This window comes from Salmo trutta, chromosome 38 (genome assembly GCF_901001165.1).
Source record: "Salmo trutta chromosome 38, fSalTru1.1, whole genome shotgun sequence".
Classification (NCBI taxonomy): Eukaryota; Metazoa; Chordata; class Actinopteri; order Salmoniformes; family Salmonidae; genus Salmo; species Salmo trutta.
The window spans coordinates 29,845,337-29,864,382 of record NC_042994.1 but is presented as its reverse complement, the minus strand read 5'-3'; the positions used below and the strand labels follow the sequence as shown (position 1 = coordinate 29,864,382).

The following is a 19,046-nucleotide window of genomic DNA, read 5'->3' as shown; positions in this document are numbered from 1 at the left end:
GGCCTCCTCCACGTCTCCTGATGTACTGGCCTGTCTCCTGGTAGCGCCTCCATGCTCTGGACACTACGCTGACAGACACAGCAAACCTTCTTGCCACAGCTGGATGAGCTGCACTACCTGAGCCACTTGTGTGGGTTGTAGACTCCGTCTCATGCTACCACTAGAGTGAAAGCACCGCCAGCATTCAAAAGTGACCAAAACATCAGCCAGGAAGCATAGGAACTGAGAAGTGGTCTGTGGTCCCCACCTGCTGAACCACTCCTTTATTGGGGGTGTCTTGCTAATTGCCTATAATTTCCACCTGTTGTCTATTCCATTTGCACAACAGCATGTGCAATTTATTGTCAATCAGTGTTGCTTCCTAAGTGGACAGTTTGATTTCACAGAAGTGTGATTGACTTGGAGTTACATTGTGTTGTTTAAGTGTTCCCTTTATTTTTTTGAGCAGTGTATTTACCCCCCCCCACCTCACTTCTTATCCCTGCTGTCTCTTCTACCCATAGTCCCATCTTTATATTACCCCCCCACCTCACTTCTTATCCCTGCTGTCTCTTCTACCCATAGTCCCATCTTTATATTACCCCCCCCCTCCCCCACCTCACTTCTTATCCCTGCTGTCTCTTCTACCCATAGTCCCATCTTTATATTACCCCCCCCCCCCACCTCACTTCTTATCCCTGCTGTCTCTTCTACCCATAGTCCCATCTTTATATTACCCCCCCCCCCACCTCACTTCTTATCCCTGCTGTCTCTTCTACCCATAGTCCCATCTTTATATTACCCCCCCACCTCACTTCCGGTTTAATAGCACGTGATCTGTTTGATTTTGTTATTCATAATTGTTTGTTTTGTTTTATAGGTGTAGTTCCACTCTCCACTCCCTCCCCTTCTAGTCACCTAGAACTCAGACCAGTCTTTTGAAATGTTACCTTGATCTTAGAACCGCTACCCAACAGAAACTCATTCAGAACTGCTCAACCCCGGTTTTAAACCCTCCAATCTCACCTCCATCCCCTCTGAACCAAACCATCTCTCAGGCCTGTCTCTGTCTCTCCGCATGGGCCAAACCACTTTAAACCAGATGAAACAGGTTAAAACCAGTGCAATTCTGATCGGAGCTCCTCGCTGCAGCTGGGACAGAGCGGGTGTGGTCTGTCAGTTGACTCCACCCCTTTCGTTATTACAGTTGTGTGTCTCTTGCTTAGTAAAGTTGATCTGCAAAAACAGTATCTTTCTCCTCGTCTGTTGTACATTGTTCTTTTATTCAGTCTCTCTCGCTCTCTCTGTCTGCCTCTACTCTTTCGATGAACATGGTGAAAATATAACCCTGCAAATGGTATTTTGTATTGTTTCATCAATGCCATTGGATACTGCCAGATACCTGCTATGTGGTGACATCACTCTCCCGGTGTATCAGCCAATCAGAAGCCAGACTTTGATACAGTAGAAAGATGACAGAATCCGTTCCCTGTTTGATTTATGCAACGACAATTACTGGTAAGCAGGTGTTTGAGGCTGACCAATAGATTTATGAACACATGTTGTACTGGCCAATAAAACACTTTCAATGGTAAAGACACCAGATAATATGACAACCTGACAATGGAAACACACTCATGAAATGACCACTGATAAGTAAGAGAAAAAAAGAGGGAGACAGTTACTTTCTACAGGAAATCAGAGGAATCCTGCATCCAGCAGGTACAGTAGAATGGGGGGAACGGAGTTGAGCTATTCTGTAGATAGTGAGGGATAATATACTGTAGGAATGTACCTACGTAACAGAGGTCCGTCCAGTGATGACCAGGAGACTGGTGTCATCACCGGTAGGAACAGGCGTCCAGGAGACTGGTGTCATCACCGGTAGGAACAGGCGTTCCAGGAGACTGGTGTCATCACCGGTAGGAACAGGCGTCCAGGAGACTGGTGTCATCACCGGTAGGAACAGACGTCCAGGAGACTGGTGTCATCACCGGTAGGAACAGGCGTCCAGGAGACTGGTGTCATCACCGGTAGGAACAGGCGTCCAGGAGACTGGTGTCATCACCGGTAGGAACAGGCGTCCAGGAGACTGGTGTCATCACCGGTAGGAACAGGCGTCCAGGAGACTGGTGTCATCACCGGTAGGAACAGGCGTCCAGGAGACTGGTGTCATCACCGGTAGGAACAGGCGTCCAGGAGACTGGTGTCATCACCGGTAGGAACAGACGTCCAGGAGACTGGTGTCATCACCGGTAGGAACAGGCGTCCAGGAGACTGGTGTCATCACCGGTAGGAACAGGCGTCCAGGAGACTGGTGTCATCACCGGTAGGAACAGGCGTCCAGGAGACTGGCGTCATCACCGGTAGGAACAGGCGTCCAGGAGACTGGTGTCATCAGAGTTCCTCTGTCCAGTGTCTGTGTTCTTTTGCCCTTCTTAATCTTTTATTTTTATTGGCCAGTCTGAGATATGGCTTTTTCTTTGCAACTCTTCCTAGAAGACCAGCATCCCGAGTCGCCTCTTCACTGTTGATGTTGAGGCTGGTGTTTTGCAGGTACTATTTAATGAATCTGCCAGTTGAGGACTTGTGAGGTGTCTGTTTCTCAAACAAGACACTAATGTACTTGTCCTCTTGCTCAGTTGTGCACCGGGGCCTCCCACTCCACTTTCTATTCTGGTTAGAGCCAGTTTGCGCTGTTCTGTGAAGGGAGTAGTACACAGCGTTGTACGAGATCTTCAGTTTCTTGGCAATTTCTCGCATGGAATAGCCTTCATTTCTCAGAACAAGAATAGACTGACGAGTTTCAGAAGAAAGTGCTTTGTTTCTGGACATTTTGAGTCTGTAATCGAACCCACAAATGCTGATGCTACAGATACTCAACTAGTCTAAAGAAGGCCAGTTTTATTGCTTCTTTAATCAGAACGACAGTTTTCAGCTGTGCTAAGATCATTGCAAAAGGGTTTTCTAATGATCAATTAGCCTTATAAAATGCTAAACTTGGATTAGCTAACACAACATGCAATTGGAACACAGGAGTGATGGTTGCTGATAATGGGCCTCTGTTCACCTATGTAGATATTCCATTCAAAATCAGCCGTTTCCAGGTACAATAGTCATTTACAACATTAACAATGTCTACACTGTATTTCTGTACTATAATGGACAAAAAAGTGCTTTTCTTTCAAAAACAAGGACATTTCTAAGTGACCTCAAACTTTTGAACGGTAGTGTAAGTGAACATTAAGTGACTAAGCTACAGTAGAATAGTATAGAATACAGTATATACATATCAAATCAAATTGATTTATATAGCCCTTTGTATATCAGCTGAAATCTCAAAGTGCTGTACAGAAACCCAGCCTAAAACCCCAAACAGCAAGCAATGCATGTGAAAGAAGCACGGTGGCTAGGAAAAACTCCCTAGGAAAAACTCCCTAGAAAGGCCAAAAACCTAGGAAGAAACCTAGAGAGGAACCAGGCTATGAGGGGTGGCCAGTCCTCTTCTGGCTGTGCCGGGTGGATATTATAACAGAACATGGTCAAGATGTTAAAATGTTCATAAATGACCAGCATGGTCAAATAATAATAATCATTGTAGTTGTCGAGGGTGCAACAAGCACGTCCGGTGAACAGGTCAGGGTTCCGTAGCCGCAGGCAGAACAGTTGAAACTGGAGCAGCAGCATGGCCAGGTGGACTGGGGACAGCAAGGAGTCATCATGCCAGGTAGTCCCGAGGCATGGTCCTAGGGCTCAGGTCCTCCGAGAGAAAGAAAGAAAGAGAGAATTAGAGAGAGCATATTTAAATTCACACAGGACACCGGATAAGACAAGAGAATACTCCAGATGTAACAGACTGACCCTAGCCCCCCGGCACATAAACTACTGCAGCATAAATACTGGAGGCTGAGACAGGAGGGATCAGAAGACACTGTGGCCCCATCCGATGATACCCCCGGACAGGGCCAAACAGGCAGGATATAACCCCACCCACTTTGCCAAAGCATAGCCCCCACACCACTAGAGGGATGTCTACAACCACCAACTTACCGTCCGAAGACAAGGCCGAGTATAGCCCACAAAAATCTCCGCCATGGCACAACCCAAGGGGGGGGCGCCAACCCAGACAGGAAGACCACGTCAGTGACTCAACCCACTCAAGTGACGCACCCGTCCCATGGACAGCATGGAAGAACAACAGTAAGTCAGTGACTCAGCCCCTGTAATATGGTTAGAGGCAGAGAATCCCAGTGGAAAGAGGGGAACCGGCAAGGCAGAGACAGCAAGGGCGGTTCGTTGCTCCAGCCTTTCCGTTCACCTTCACACTCCTGGGCCAGACTACACTTAATCATAAGACCTACTGAAGAGATAAGTCTTCAGTAAAGACTTAAAGGTTGAGACTGAGTCTGCGTCTCTCACATGGGTAGGCAGACCATTCCATAAAAATTGAGCTCTATAAGAGAAAGCCCTACCTCCAGCCGTTTGCTTAGAAATTCTAGGGACAATTAGGAGGCCTGCGTCTTGTGACCGTAGCGTACGTGTAGGTATGTACGGCAGGACCAAATCGGAAAGATAGGTAGGAGCAAGCCCATGTAATGCTTTGTAGGTTAGCAGTAAAACCTTGAAATCAGCCCTTGCCTTAACAGGAAGCCAGTGTAGGGAGGCTAGCACTGGAGTAATATGAGCAAATATTTTGGTTCTAGTCAGGATTCTAGCAGCCGTATTTAGCACTAACTGAAGTTTGTTTAGTGCTTTATCTGGGTAGCCGGAAAGTAGAGCATTGCAGTAGTCCAGCCTAGAAGTAACAAAAAACATGGATTAATTTTTCTGCGTCATTTTTGGACAGAAAGTTTCTGATTTTTGCAATGTTACGTAGATGGAAAAAAGCTGTCCTTGAAACAGTCTTGATATGTTCTTCAAAAGAGAGATCAGGGTCCAGAGTAACACCGAGGTCCTTCACAGTTTTATTTGAGACGACTGTACAACCATCCAGATTAATTGTCAGATTGAACAGAAGATCTCTTTGTTTCTTGGGACCTAGAACAAGCATCTCTGTTTTGTCCGAGTTTAAAAGTAGAAAGTTTGCAGCCATCCACTTCCTTATGTCTGAAACACAGGCTTCTAGCGAGGGCAATTTTGGAGCTTCACCATGTTTCATTGAAATGTACAGCTGTGTGTCGTCCGCATAGCAGTGAAATTTAACATTATGTTTTCGAATGACATCCCCAAGAGGTAAAATATATAGTGAAAACAATAGTGGTCCTAAAACGGAACCTTGAGGAACACCGAAATTTACAATTGATTTGTCAGAGGACAAACCATTCACAGAGACAAACTGATATCTTTCCGACAGATAAGATCTAAACCAGGCCAGAACTTGTCCATGTAGACCAATTTGGGTTTCCAATCTCTCCAAAAGAATGTGGTGATCGATGGTATCAAAAGCGGCACTAAGATCTAGGAGCACGAGGACAGATGCAGAGCCTCGGTCTGACGTCATTAAAAGGTCATTTACCACCTTCACAAGTGCAGTCTCAGTGCTATGATGGGGTCTAAAACCAGACTGAAGCATTTCGTATACATTGTTTGTCTTCAGGAAGGCAGTGAGTTGCTGTGCAACAGCTTTTTCAAAAATTTTTGAGAGGAATGGAAGATTCGATATAGGCCGATAGTTTTTTATAATTTCTGGGTCAAGATTCGGCTTTTTCAAGAGAGGCTTTATTACTGCCACTTTTAGTGAGCTTGGTACACATCCGGTGGATAGAGAGCCGTTTATTATGTTCAACATAGGAGGGCCAAGCACAGGAAGCAGCTCTTTCAGTAGTTTAGTTGGAATAGGGTCCAGTATGCAGCTTGAGGGTTTGGAGGCCATGATTATTTTCATCATTGTGTCAAGAGATATAGTACTAAAACACTTTAGTATCTCCCTTGATCCTAGGTCCTGGCAGAGTTGTGCAGACTCAGGACAATGGAGCTTTGGAGGAATACCCAGATTTAAAGAGGAGTCCGTAATTTGCTTTCTAATGATCATGATCTTTTCCTCAAAGAAGTTCATAAATGTATTACTGCTGAAGTGAAAGCCATCCTCCATTTGCGAATGCTGCTTTTTAGTTAGCTTTGCGACAGTATCAAAAAGAAATTTCAGATTGTTCTTATTTTCCTCAATTAAGTTGGAAAAATAGGATGATCGAGCAGCAGTGAGGGCTCTTCGATACTGCACGGTACTGTCTTTCCAAGCTAGTCGGAAGACTTCCAGTTTGGTGTGGCGCCATTTCCGTTCCAATTTTCTGGAAGCTTGCTTCAGAGCTCGTGTATTTTCTGTATACCAGGGAGCTAGTTTCTTATGACAGATGTTTTTAATTTTTAGGGGTGCAACTGCATCTAGGGTATTGCGCAAGGTTAAATTGAGTTCCTCGGTTAGGTGGTTAACTGATTTTTGTACTCTGACGTCCTTGGGTAGGCAGAGGGAGTCTGGAAGGGCATCAAGGAATCTTTGGGTTGTCTGAGAATTTATAGCACGACTTTTAATGCTCCTTGGTTGGGGTCTGAGCAGATTATTTGTTGCAATTGCAAACGCAATAAAATGGTGGTCCGATAATCCAGGATTATGAGGAAAAACATTAAGATCCACAACATTTATTCCATGGGACAAAACTAGGTCCAGAGTATGACTGTGGCAGTGAGTAGGTCCAGAGACATGTTGGACAAAACCCACTGAGTCGATGATGGCTCCTAAAGCCTTTTGGAGTGGGTCTGTGGACTTTTCCATGTGAATGTTAAAGTCACCAAAAATTAGAATATTATCTGCTATGACTACAAGATCCGATAGGAATTCAGGGAACTCAGTGAGGAACACTGCATATGGCCCAGTAGGCCTGTAAACAGTAGCTATAAAAAGTGAGTGAGTAGGCTGCATAGATTTCATGACTAGAAGCTCAAAAGACGAAAACGTCATTGTTTTTTTTTTTTGTAAATTGAAATTTGCTATCGTAGATGTTAGCAACACCTCCGCCTTTGCCTGATGCACGGGGGGTATGGTCACTAGTGTAACCAGGGGGTGAGGCCTCATTTAACACAGTAAATTCATCAGGCTTAAGCCATGTTTCAGTCAGGCCAATCACATGATGATCAGTGATTAGTTCATTGACTATAACTGCCTTGGAAGTGAGGGATCTAACATTAAGTAACCCAATTTTGAGATGTGAAGTATCACAATCTCTTTCAATAATTTGCAGGAATGGAGGAGGTCTTTATACTAGTGAGATTACTAAAGCGAACACCGGCATTTTTAATTTTGCCCAACCTAGATCGAGGCACAGACACGGTCTCAATGGGGAAAGCTGAGCTGACTACGCTGACTGTGCTAAGACTGACTGTGCTGCATTACTCATATGAGATGAGTAATGCAGGATATGTAAACATTAAGTGACTAGGATACTGTAGACTAGTATGGAATACAGTATATACATAAGAGATGAGTAATGCCAGATAAGTAAACATTATTAAAGTGACTAGTGTTCCATTCCTTAAAGTGGCCAGTGATTTCTAGTCTATGCCTATAGGCAGCAGCCTCTAATCAGTCCCTCCAGGATTTCGCGCCATTTATTTGTGATTTCTGCAGCCAAAAATGCTTGATTTTGCGGAAGCTTTTCTGAAATCCTGCGATACATTTTGCAATGGGTTTTTTTCACGTTAATTTCATATAAAGCAATAAGTCATATGTGCTCAGTTTTAGGATAATTTTAAGCATAATACATAATCCAAAAAACAATTAGAAACATCTAAAGTGCTCAATTTAGTTTATTTTCCTGAACAAACAGCCCTGTCATAATCCACTCACACTCACTCACACACACACCTCTCCTCTCCATCAGGCTTGATGGGCTTTGTTGTCAACACGAGATGCCCCTACTATTCCCACTCACACTCTCTCTCAAACAAAACAAATAGATTCAAAGCTGATCAATCGTTTTCCATTTGAGGACCGATATTTCTTTCACATAAGTTATCTTCAAAATTCTTGTGTGATTTTTTTCTGAAAGGGTCGTAAGGGAGATGAAGAACAGAAAACGTAAAAATAGACTATTGTGGTTGATATGTAGTTTTAAACGGTATTACCATTTTCTTTTTAAATCCAGAAAGATTGTGCTTTCGTCATACGTATTAAGTTTAATACGGCAAAACTGACAAATTGCACTCAGCGCTTTGAGCAGCGCTCTCCATAGACAGACTGGGGAGAGCAGAGTGCCGACCACCCTACTAAAGCCAAGGTTAACGGAGTAAAAGTTTGAGTGAAGCCACTCACCTTGATTCTTTCAGCGCTTGCCAGTCTTCCCTGCTACCACCTCAGTCATGGTGATCTGCCGCTGCTGTGGGAACTGTTCTGACATTCTCACATACTTTGCTGATTCGAAGTGACTGTTGATTGTCGACTTTCTCTTGTCGACTTTCTCTTGTGGTTGGATTGGGCCATTTTCCACGGTAACAGTGCAGTAATTGGTCAAAATTACAAACCTTTCGCTTAGGAACTGAGTACACCCCAGATCAATATCACGGATCAGACGTTGACATGCCTCATCCATGCAGAAGCACAAAGCACCATGTCAGAAAGAAGGCTGAGTGGAGCTGTTCATTCATTCATTCATTCCTCAAAGAGGGCTGAGTGGAGCTGTTCATTCATTCATTCATTCCTCAAAGAGAGCTGAGGGGAGCTGTTCATTCATTCATCCTCAAAGAGGGCTGAGTGGAGCTGTTCATTCATTCATTCTTCCTCAAAGAGAGCTGAGTGGAGCTGTTCATTCATTCATTCATTCCTCAAAGAGGGCTGAGTGGAGCTGTTCATTCATTCATTCATCCTCAAAGAGAGCTGAGTGGAGCTGTTCATTCATTCATTCTTCCTCAAAGAGAGCTGAGTGGAGCTGTTCATTCATTCATTCATTCCTCAAAGAGGGCTGAGTGGAGCTGTTCATTCATTCATTCATTCATTCCTCAAAGAGGGCTGAGTGGAGCTGTTCATTCATTCATTCATTCTTCCTCAAAGAGGGCTGAGTGGAGCTGTTCATTCATTCATTCATTCATTCCTCAAAGAGGGCTGAGTGGAGCTGTTCATTCATTCATTCATTCTTCCTCAAAGAGGGCTGAGTGGAGCTGTTCATTCATTCATTCATTCTTCCTCAAAGAGGGCTGAGTGGAGCTGTTCATTCATTCTTCTGAGCAGTCACATTTGAGTGGAGGGTTCCAGACCAGGTTTGTGTGTATATATTGTGGCAGACCAGGTTTGTGTGTATATATTGTGGCAGACCAGGGGGTTTGGTCAAGACGTTTACACAGATCAGACACGGACAGAGTATGATTAGCTCGGTTTCAAGGGTGTTTATTTAAATAATAAATCAAAAAGAAAAGGATAGGTCTCCCCCATGAGACCTTCTCCGGGATACCGCCTTCTGGGCTCCGGGTCTTGCTGTATCCTGTCGGGCACAAAAACTGAACTCCCTCCTCATACCTCTGCCACCGTCCTCAACTATACGGGAGTCGTCGTCGTCGTCGTCGTCGTCGTCGTCGTCGTCGTCGTCGTCTTCTTCTTCTTCTTCTTCTTCTTCTTCTTCTTCTTCTTCCTCCCCACTCTTCCCTGTGTGCTGCCCTTCTGGCAGCTTTATGGGCCTTGCACAGCTGGTGAGCAATCAGCCCTTGATTACTCACAAACTCCCAATCAGCCCCAATTAGTCCTGGCCGAGAGACCGTCGAGACCTGGCACGACCAGCAGATGGAGCCAGCGCCTCGTGATGTATACTCCGTCTGTCACCAGGCCTCGATGAGTCTCCCCCTGGTGGCTGACCTGCTGTACGCCACAATATACTGAATCAAAATATAATGCAACATGTAAAGTGTTGGTCCCATGTTTCATGAGCTGAAATAAAAGATCCCAGAATTGTTTTGTACGCACAAAAAAGCTTACTTCTCTCAAATTTTGTGCACAAATATGTTTACATCCCTGTTAATGACAATTTCTCCTTTGCCAAGAAAATCTATCCACCTGACAGCTGTGGCATATCAAGAAGCTGATTAAACAGCATGATCATTACACAGGTGCACCTTGTGCTGGGGACAATAAAGGCCCCTCCAAAATGTGCAGTTTTGTCACACAACACAATGCCACAAGTTTTGAGGGAGTGTGCAATTGGCATGCTGACTGCAGGAATGTCCACCAGAGCTGTTGCCAGAAAATTGAATGTTAATTTCTCTACCATGAGCCGCCTCCAACGTCATTTTAGAGAATTTGGCAATATGTCCAACCTGCCTCACAACTGCAGACCACGTGTAACCACGCCAGCCCAGGACCACATCCGGGTTCTTCACTTGCGGGATCGTCTGAGACCAGCCACCTGGACAGCTGATGAAATTGTGGGTTTGCACTGAAGAATTTCTGCACAAACTGTCAGAAACCGCCTCAGGTAAGATCATGTGCGTGCTCGTCGTCCTCACCAGGGTCTTGACCTGACTGCAGTTTGGCGTCGTAACCGACTTTAGTGGGCAAATGTTCACCTTCGATGGCCACTGGCACGCTGGAGAAGTGTTCTCTTCACGGATGAATCCCGGTTTAAACTGTACCGGGCAGATGGCAGACAGTGTGTATGGCGTTGTGAGGGTGAGTGGTTTACTGATGTCAACATTGTGAACAGAGTGCCCCATGGTGGTGGTGGGGTTATGGTATGGGCAGGCATAAGCTACAGACAACGAACACAATCGCATCTTATCGATGGCAATTTGAATGCACAAAGATACTGTGAGAAGATCCTGAGGTCCATTGTCGTGCCATTCATCCGCCGCCATCACCTCATGTTTCAGCATGATTATGCACAGCCCCATGTCGCAAGGATCTGTACACAATTGCTGGAAGTTGAAAATGTCCTTCAGTTCTTCCGTGGCCAGCATACTCACCAGATATGTCACCCATGTTTGGGATGCTCTGGATCGACGTGTACAGCTTCACACAGCCATTGAAGAGGAGTGGGAAAACATTCCACAGGCCACAATCAACAGTCTGATCAATTATATGTGAAGGAGGTGTGTTGCACTCCAGGAGGAAAATGATGGTCACACCAGATAATGACTGGTTTTCTGGTCCATGCCGCTACATATTTTCAAAGTATCTGTGATCAACAGATGCATATCTGTATCTCCAGTCATGTGAAATCTATAGACTAGGGCCTAACACATGTTGAATTTATATAAATTGACTGATTTCCTTATATGAACTGTAACTCAGTCAATTCAATTAGTTGCATTTAGCTTTTTTTTGTTTGTTTGTTCAGTTTAGTATATATGTCCACTCTGTATGTAAGAGAGAAAGAGACTAAGCTGTGTGAGAAAGAGTGAGAGTGTGTGAGTGAGAATGAGAGAGAGAATGTATGAGTGAGTGTCAGTGAGTGAGAGAGAGTCAGTGAGAGTGAGTGAGGAATGTATGAGTGAGAGTGTGAGTGAGTGAGAGTGAGTGAGTGAGTGAATGTATGATTGTGAGTGAGAGTGATTGAGAGAGAATGTATGAGTGAGAGTGTGAGTGAGTGAGAGAGAGTGAATGAGTGTGAGTGAGTGAATGAGAGAGTGAATGAGTGAGAGTGTGAGTAAGTGAGAGTGAGTGAGAGAGAGTGAATGAGTGTGAGTGAGAGAGAGTGAGAGAGAGAGAGAATGTGAGAAGGGGCTGGTTTGGGTTGAACTTTTCCTTTCCCCATCCAATTAGGCAGTACTGCATCGAGCTCAAGTGTGTGTGCATGTCTGTGTGTGTGTATCACTATAATAGGGGAGGGATGCGTCTCATCAGGGGGGTGTAGGGGGGAATCTGTGTTGTGGGGGAGGCTGGGGGTGAGGGGGTATTGGGGGAGACCACTGTAGAAGGGGGGGGTGAGGGGGTATTGGGGAGACCACTGTAGAAAGTGGGAGGGGGTAGCTGGTGGAGCTGCGGGTATTATTCATGAGTCTGCCAGGCATTTCTCTTTCTTCACTGTGACACACTGGGACTCTGCAGAGAGAGAGAGAGAGAGAGAGAGAGAGAGAGGACAGAGAGATATAGAGCAAGGGAGAGAGACAGAGAGAGGAAGGGAGAGAGACAGAGAGAGGAAGGGAGAGAGAGGAGGACAGAGAGATATAGAGCAAGGGAGAGAGAGAGGAAGACAGAGAGATATAGAGCAAGGGAGAGAGAGAGAGAGAGAGAGAGAGAGAGGGAGAGAGAGGGGAAGACAGAGAGATATAGAGCAAGGGAGAGAAAGCGTCAGAGAGACGAGGGAAACCGAGACAGAGAGTGGAGGCTGAGCGCATCTCTCCATTGATCTTGAACCGATCAAGGTGAGTGGTGTTTTCTCCCCCTGCAGTGTGTGTGTGTGTGTGTGTGTGTGTGTGTGTGTGTGCGTGTGTGTCTGACAGATGTCGTTAGCAATGCGTGTGTAGAATGACATGTGACGTTAAAAGGGAAGACCACGTAAAATCAACGTGCCAGTCTGGTGTGTGTGTGTGTGTATGTGGTGTGTGTGTGTTGTGTCTATGTTGTGTGTAGGAGGGACTATAATAGCAGAATGGATGGAGGCTAGCTAGCTACCTGCTGATGCTGTATCGTGGAGGCTAGCTACATGGTGATGCTGTATTGTGGAGGCTGGCTAGCTACATGGCGATGCTGTATTGTGGAGGCTAGCTACATGGTGATGCTGTATGTGGAGGCTGGCTAGCTACATGGTGATGCTGTATTGTGGAGGCTAGCTAGCTACATGGTGATGCTGTATTGTGAAGGATAGCTACATGGTGATGCTGTATTGTGGAGGTGAGCTAGCTACATGGTGATGCTGTATTGTGGAGGCTAGCTACATGATGATGCTGTATTGTGGAGGCTAGCTAGCTACATGGTGATGCTGTATTGTGGAGGCTAGCTAGCTACATGGTGATGCTGTATTGTGGAGGCTAGCTAGCTACATGGTGATGCTGTATTGTGGAGGATAGCTACATGGTGATGCTGTATTGTGGAGGCGAGCTAGCTACATGGTGATGCTGTATTGTGGAGGCTAGCTAGCTACATGGTGATGCTGTATTGTGGAGGCGAGCTAGCTACATGGTGATGCTGTATTGTGGAGGCTAGCTAGCTACATGGTGATGCTGTATTGTGGAGGTGAGCTAGCTACATGGTGATGCTGTATTGTGGAGGCTAACTACATGGTGATGCTGTATTGTGGAGGCTAGCTAGCTACATGGTGATGCTGTATTGTGGAGGCTAGCCACATGGTGATGCTGAGGTCCTGTGTGGCTCGCTTGGTAGAGCATGGCACTTGCAATGCCAGGGTTGTGGGTTCGATTCCCATGGTGGACCAGTATGAAAAATGTATGCACTCACTACTGTAAGTCGCTCTGGATAAGAGCGTCTGCTAAATTACTAAAATGTAAATGTAAAAAAATGTAAATGTGTTGTGGAGGCTGGCTAGCTACATGGTGATGCTGTATTGTGGAGGCTAGCTACATGGTGATGCTGTATTGTGGAGGCTAGCTACATGGGGATGCTGTATTGTGGAGGCTAGCTACATGGGGATGCTGTATTGTGGAGGCTAGCTAGCTACATGGTGATGCTGTATTGTGGAGGCTAGCTACATGGGGATGCTGTATTGTGGAGGATAGCTACATGGGGATGCTGTATTGTGGAGGCTAGCTACATGGGGATGCTGTATTGTGGAGGCTAGCTAGCTACATGGTGATGCTGTATTGTGGAGGCTAGCTACATGGGGATGCTGTATTGTGGAGGATAGCTACATGGGGATGCTGTGTTGTGGAGGCTAGCTACATGGGGATGCTGTATTGTGGAGGATAGCTACATGGGGATGCTGTATTGTGGAGGCTAGCTACATGGGGATGCTGTATTGTGGAGGATAGCTACATGGTGATGCTGTATTGTGGAGGCGAGCTAGCTACATGGTGATGCTGTATTGTGGAGGCTAGCTAGCTACATGGTGATGCTGTATTGTGGAGGCTAGCTAGCTACATGGGGATGCTGTATTGTGGAGTCTAGCTACATGGTGATGTTGTATTGTGGAGGCTAGCTACATGGGGATGCTGTATTGTGGAGGCTAGCTACATGGGGATGCTGTATTGTGGAGGCGAGCTACATGGGGATGTTGTACTGTGTGTAGTTAGCTGCCTCAGGATGGTGTGGGCATGTCCCTGCCTGCCTTCTCTGGATTCATGTCCTTGTGTCTGTGTGAGTGAGTGAGTTTCTTTTCTGATGAGAAGACTGAGTTGTCTTTTTTGACATCCTCTTGAAGAGGTTTCAGACGTTTTTGGAAGATGGCCAGGGACTCCGCTGCCTTGGCCTTAGGGAGAAGCTTGTTCCATTATTATGGCGCCAGGACAGAGAGGAGCTTTGACTAGGCTGAGTGGGTGTTGCCCTCTCGTAGGCATGGGAGGGCCAAAAGACCAGAGGTGGTAGAACGGTGTGCTTGGGATGGGGTGAGGGGTTTGGGCATAGCCTGAAGGTAGGGCATCGTAGCAGTGGAGGCTGCTGAGGGGAGGAGGGCTCATAATAATGGCTGGAACGGAGCAAATGGAATGGCATCAAACACATGGAAACCATGTGATTGATGTATTTGATACCATTCTACTTATTCCGCTCCAGCCGTTACCACGAGCCCGTCCTCCCCAATTAATTAAGATGCCACCAACTTCCTGTGATCTGTAGTGTTACAGTAGTTTAGTATGAGTCCTGGTCAAAAGGAGTGCTCTAGCATCCTGGTCAAAAGGAGTACTCTAGCATCCTGGCCAAAAGGAGTACTCTAGCATCCTGGTCAGAATGAGTACTCTAGCATCCTGGTCAAAATGAGTACTCTAGCATCCTGGTCAAAATGAGTACTCTAGCATCCTGGTCAGAATGAGTACTCTAGCATCCTGGTCAAAATGAGTACTCTAGCATCCTGGTCAAAAGGAGTACTCTAGCATCCTGGTCAAAAGGAGTACTCTGGCATCCTGGTCAAAAGGAGTACTCTAGCATCCTGGTCAAAAGGAGTACTCTGGCATCCTGGTCAAAAGGAGTGCTCTAGCATCCTGGTCAAAAGGAGTACTCTGGCATCCTGGTCAAAAGGAGTACTCTAGCATCCTGGTCAAAAGGAGAACTCTAGCATCCTGGTCAAAAGGAGTACTCTAGCATCCTGGTCAAAAGGAGGATAAGGTGTAATTTGGGATTCAGACTGTGTTTTTAATATTGATGTTTTTACCAATGTCATGCTCTGCTCTCTGTCTACAGTGTTCCTCTTTGTCCAGGACACTGACCTGTTGTCTGATACACCGGCCAATCAAAACCAGGGTTACAGTGGCAGTCATGTCAGGGATGCACCGTTCCACCAATCAGAGCTGGGATTCTACACATTTTGGTGTTCCGTTGCACAGATGAACCAATCACACGCAGGTGTCTCACTTTGCATCCCACAGAACCCACAGAACCCGAATCCAACGAACCAATCAGATACAGGATTGCTGGTCCCAGAACAAATTCGGAGGATGGCGAGGGTTCATCGCTGTTTCCAAGCAACCAATCGGACTGCGGATTACTAACCTCACCACCTCACTGGAATACACATTTGGGAATTTTAGAGGAACCAGTGATTGGCTGCTGAGTCCGATGGGGGCGTGACTCGTGGTTGTGGCCCGGTCTGACCCCTAACCTCTAAGCCCTGACCTGTAACCCCAGACCCCTCTGGTCCTGGCTTTCCAGCTGCTGTGCTGCTTGGGTTCTGGTCCCGTCCGCACCGGGGGAGGGGCCAAAAAGAACAATCAGCCAATCACTATGAAGAAGAGTCGCAGCGTGCAGCGTCTGTCGCTGGCCGGAGAGGAGGAGGTAACACACACACACACACACACACACACACACACACACACACACACACACACACACACACACACACACACACACACACACACACACACACACACACACACACAGGGACACAGGAACACACACACACACACACAGGGACACACACACACACACATACACACACAGACACACACAGACACACACAGACACACACACAGGGACACAGGAACACACACACACACACACAGACACACACACACAGACACACACAGACACACACACAGACACACACACACACAGACGTATGTAGGGTAAACACACAGGGTGTCCCTGGACTACAGTCTCAGGAGTTTCTCTTCTTAATGGATGGATTCCCTTCCATCCACTGACCTCAAGGCTGCAGTCTGTGGTAGTAGACAGTGTGTGTGTGTGTGTGTGTGTGTGTGTGTGTGTGTGTGTGTGTGTGTGTGTGTGTGTGTGTGTGTGTGTGTGTTCTGTGTAGCCTCTACAATAACAACAGTGAAGCATCTCTTTACATCTGGAGCTTTGGACAACTAGAGACTAGGCATAGAACATGGAACACTGTTGCCTAGCAACTAGCAGCCTGCCTTCCATTCCCCCTGTGTTCTGTTGCTACCCTGCTGCAGTGCAGATCACACTCTCTCTGTAGAGGGCTTATACACAACACACACACAGACACACACAGATATGGGGTGCCATAGACCAGCATGCAGCCTCTCTAAATCTCCATTTAGTGAGCTCACATAATAATATTACCCTCTATGCTTCCTGTCATTCACATAACATTCCATTCTATGTTTCCTGTCATTCACATAATAATATTACCCTCTATGCTTCCTGTCATTCACATAACATTCCATTCTATGTTTCCTGTCATTCACATAACATTCCATTCTTTCCTGTCATTCACATAACATTCCATTCTATGTTTCCTGTCATTCACATAACATTCCATTCTATGCTTCCTGTCATTCACATAACATTCCATTCTATGCTTCCTGTCATTCACATAACATAACATTTTATGTTTCCTGTCATTCACATAACATTCCATTCTATGCTTCCTGTCATTCAGTAATATTACCCTCTATGCTTCCTGTCATTCAGTAATATTACCCTCTTTGCTTCCTGTCATTCAGTAATATTACCCTCTATGCTTCCTGTCATTCAGTAACATTACCCTCTATGCTTCCTGTCATTCAGTAATATTACCCTCTATGCTTCCTGTCATTCAGTAATATTACCCTCTATGCTTCCTGTCATTCAGTAATATTACTCTCTATGCTTCCTGTCATTCAGTAATATTACCCTCTATGCTTCCTGTCATTCAGTAATATTACCCTCTATGCTTCCTGTCATTCAGTAATATTACCCTCGATGCTTCCTGTCATTCAGTAACATTACCCTCTATGCTTCCTGTCATTCAGTAGATTACCCTCTTTGCTTCCTGTCCATCAGTAAATTGACTTCTGGATGTGTGCCACCCAAATATGGTGAAAACCTGTGAAAAATATATAATATCTCATCCTCTTTCTCTTTCCTGCTCTCTCTCTTTCTTTCCCCAGGATAATGACACTGATTCGTCAGGCTGTGCTGGGAAGGCGGAGTCAGGGCTCTACAGCAGCTCCTATACGTCAGGAGCCACTCTGGGGGCGGAGCTACGCATGGGGAGGAGCAGGAGGCTGGCCTCCAGTTTGCAGGTAGAACAGTAGGAAGAATATTATGTTTTTACAGCAGAAATGTGCTTTGGATTTCATCAGCAGTGTGATACACAACAGTTACTTGTGATACAACTGAGAGTTTTCTGCACAAAGATATTTACACAAGTGTTTTGGAGAGATGGCACAATAGTGGTGTGAACGTTTTTGTGCAGACAAACTTATATTAGTTGTATCACAACCACTGTGTCAAATGTGAGTGTATCGTAGAGAGACTTTTGTTATTGTGGTTCCTGTCAGGCTATTATTGCAAAAGAGACTTACCTGGTTTAATAAAATCTATCCTATTGGTTACCTGGTTAATCAATCAATCCTATCGTCCATTCAGGTTCCGTGTTGGCTCCGCCCCCGAGACAGGACACGCTCACCTGAGATCCTGAGTAACATGCCACGCCCCACGTCCCTGCCCCTCTGCATCCCACCACGCATTGCCATCACACCTGCAGACGCAGACAGGTAACACACACACACACACACACACACACACACACACACACACACACACACGCACCCCCACCCGGATATACAAACATACTTCCATGTAGTGTTGTTGACCTGAGTAGCATTGTAAACCATCCTCTCTCTCTTCCCTTACCACTCCCCCACATGTCCCTGGATTTTGTCCCTTTGTCTCTAAAAGCTGTGGATTTTGTCCATCCTTCCCCCGGTTCAGAATATATCATTATCATAGTGGGCGTGTTTTTGTGTAAGAGCTATTGAAGATTGAAATCCAAAATGGTATTTTATTTTAAAAGGTGTGATTTGTTCTCCATCCAACCCAAATTCAGAACATACCTTCTTCATAGTCATGGCGTGCTTGGTTCAATAGCTATTGAGGAGAGAGAACCCAAATATCCACAGACTATTAATCAAATGTATTTATAAAGCCCTTCTTACATCAGCCGATGTCACAAAGTGCTGTACAGAAACCCAGCCTAAAACCCCAAACAGCAAGCAATGCAGGTGTAGAAGCACGGTGGCTATGAAAAACTCCCTAGAAAGGCCAGAACCTAGGAAGAAACCTAGAGAGGAACCAGGCTATGAGGGGTGGCCAGTCCTCTTTTGGCTGTGCCGGGTGGAGATTATAACAGAACATGGCCAAGATGTTCAAATGTTCATAGATGACCAGCAGGGTCAAATAATAATAATCACAGTGGTTGTCGAGGGTGCAACAAGTCAGCACCTCAGGAGTAAATGTCCGTTGGCTTTTCATAGCCGATCATTCAGAGTTCTCTACCGCTCCTGCTGTCTGTAGAGAGTGGAAAACAGCAGGTCTGGGACAGGTAGCACGTCTGGTGAACAGGTCAGGGTTCCAAAGCCGCAGGCAGAACAGTTGAAACTGGAGCAGCAGCACGGCCAGGTGGACTGGGGACAGCAAGGAGTCATCAGGCCAGGTAGTCCTGAGGCATGGTCCTAGGGCTTAGGTCCTCCGAGAGTGAGAAAGAAAGAGAGAAAGAAAGAAAGAAAAAGAGAGAAAGAGAGAGAGAATTAGA

At 45.8% G+C, this 19,046-nt stretch overlaps 1 protein-coding gene across 1 annotated transcript in view; it reads left to right on the top strand.

Annotated features, from left to right (window-relative positions):
* Positions 1-12,247: 12,247 nt before the first annotated feature.
* LOC115178581 (cAMP-specific 3',5'-cyclic phosphodiesterase 4C-like) overlaps positions 12,248-19,046 on the top strand; it is a 30,786-nt gene continuing 23,987 nt past the window's right edge. Inside the window, exons 1-4 of the mRNA XM_029739837.1 lie at positions 12,248-12,318; positions 15,245-15,835; positions 17,401-17,535; positions 17,882-18,009. Of these exons, the coding sequence (XP_029595697.1) occupies positions 15,785-15,835; positions 17,401-17,535; positions 17,882-18,009 (314 nt within the window). The 5' untranslated portion in view covers positions 12,248-12,318; positions 15,245-15,784. The remainder of the gene's footprint in view (positions 12,319-15,244; positions 15,836-17,400; positions 17,536-17,881; positions 18,010-19,046) is intronic.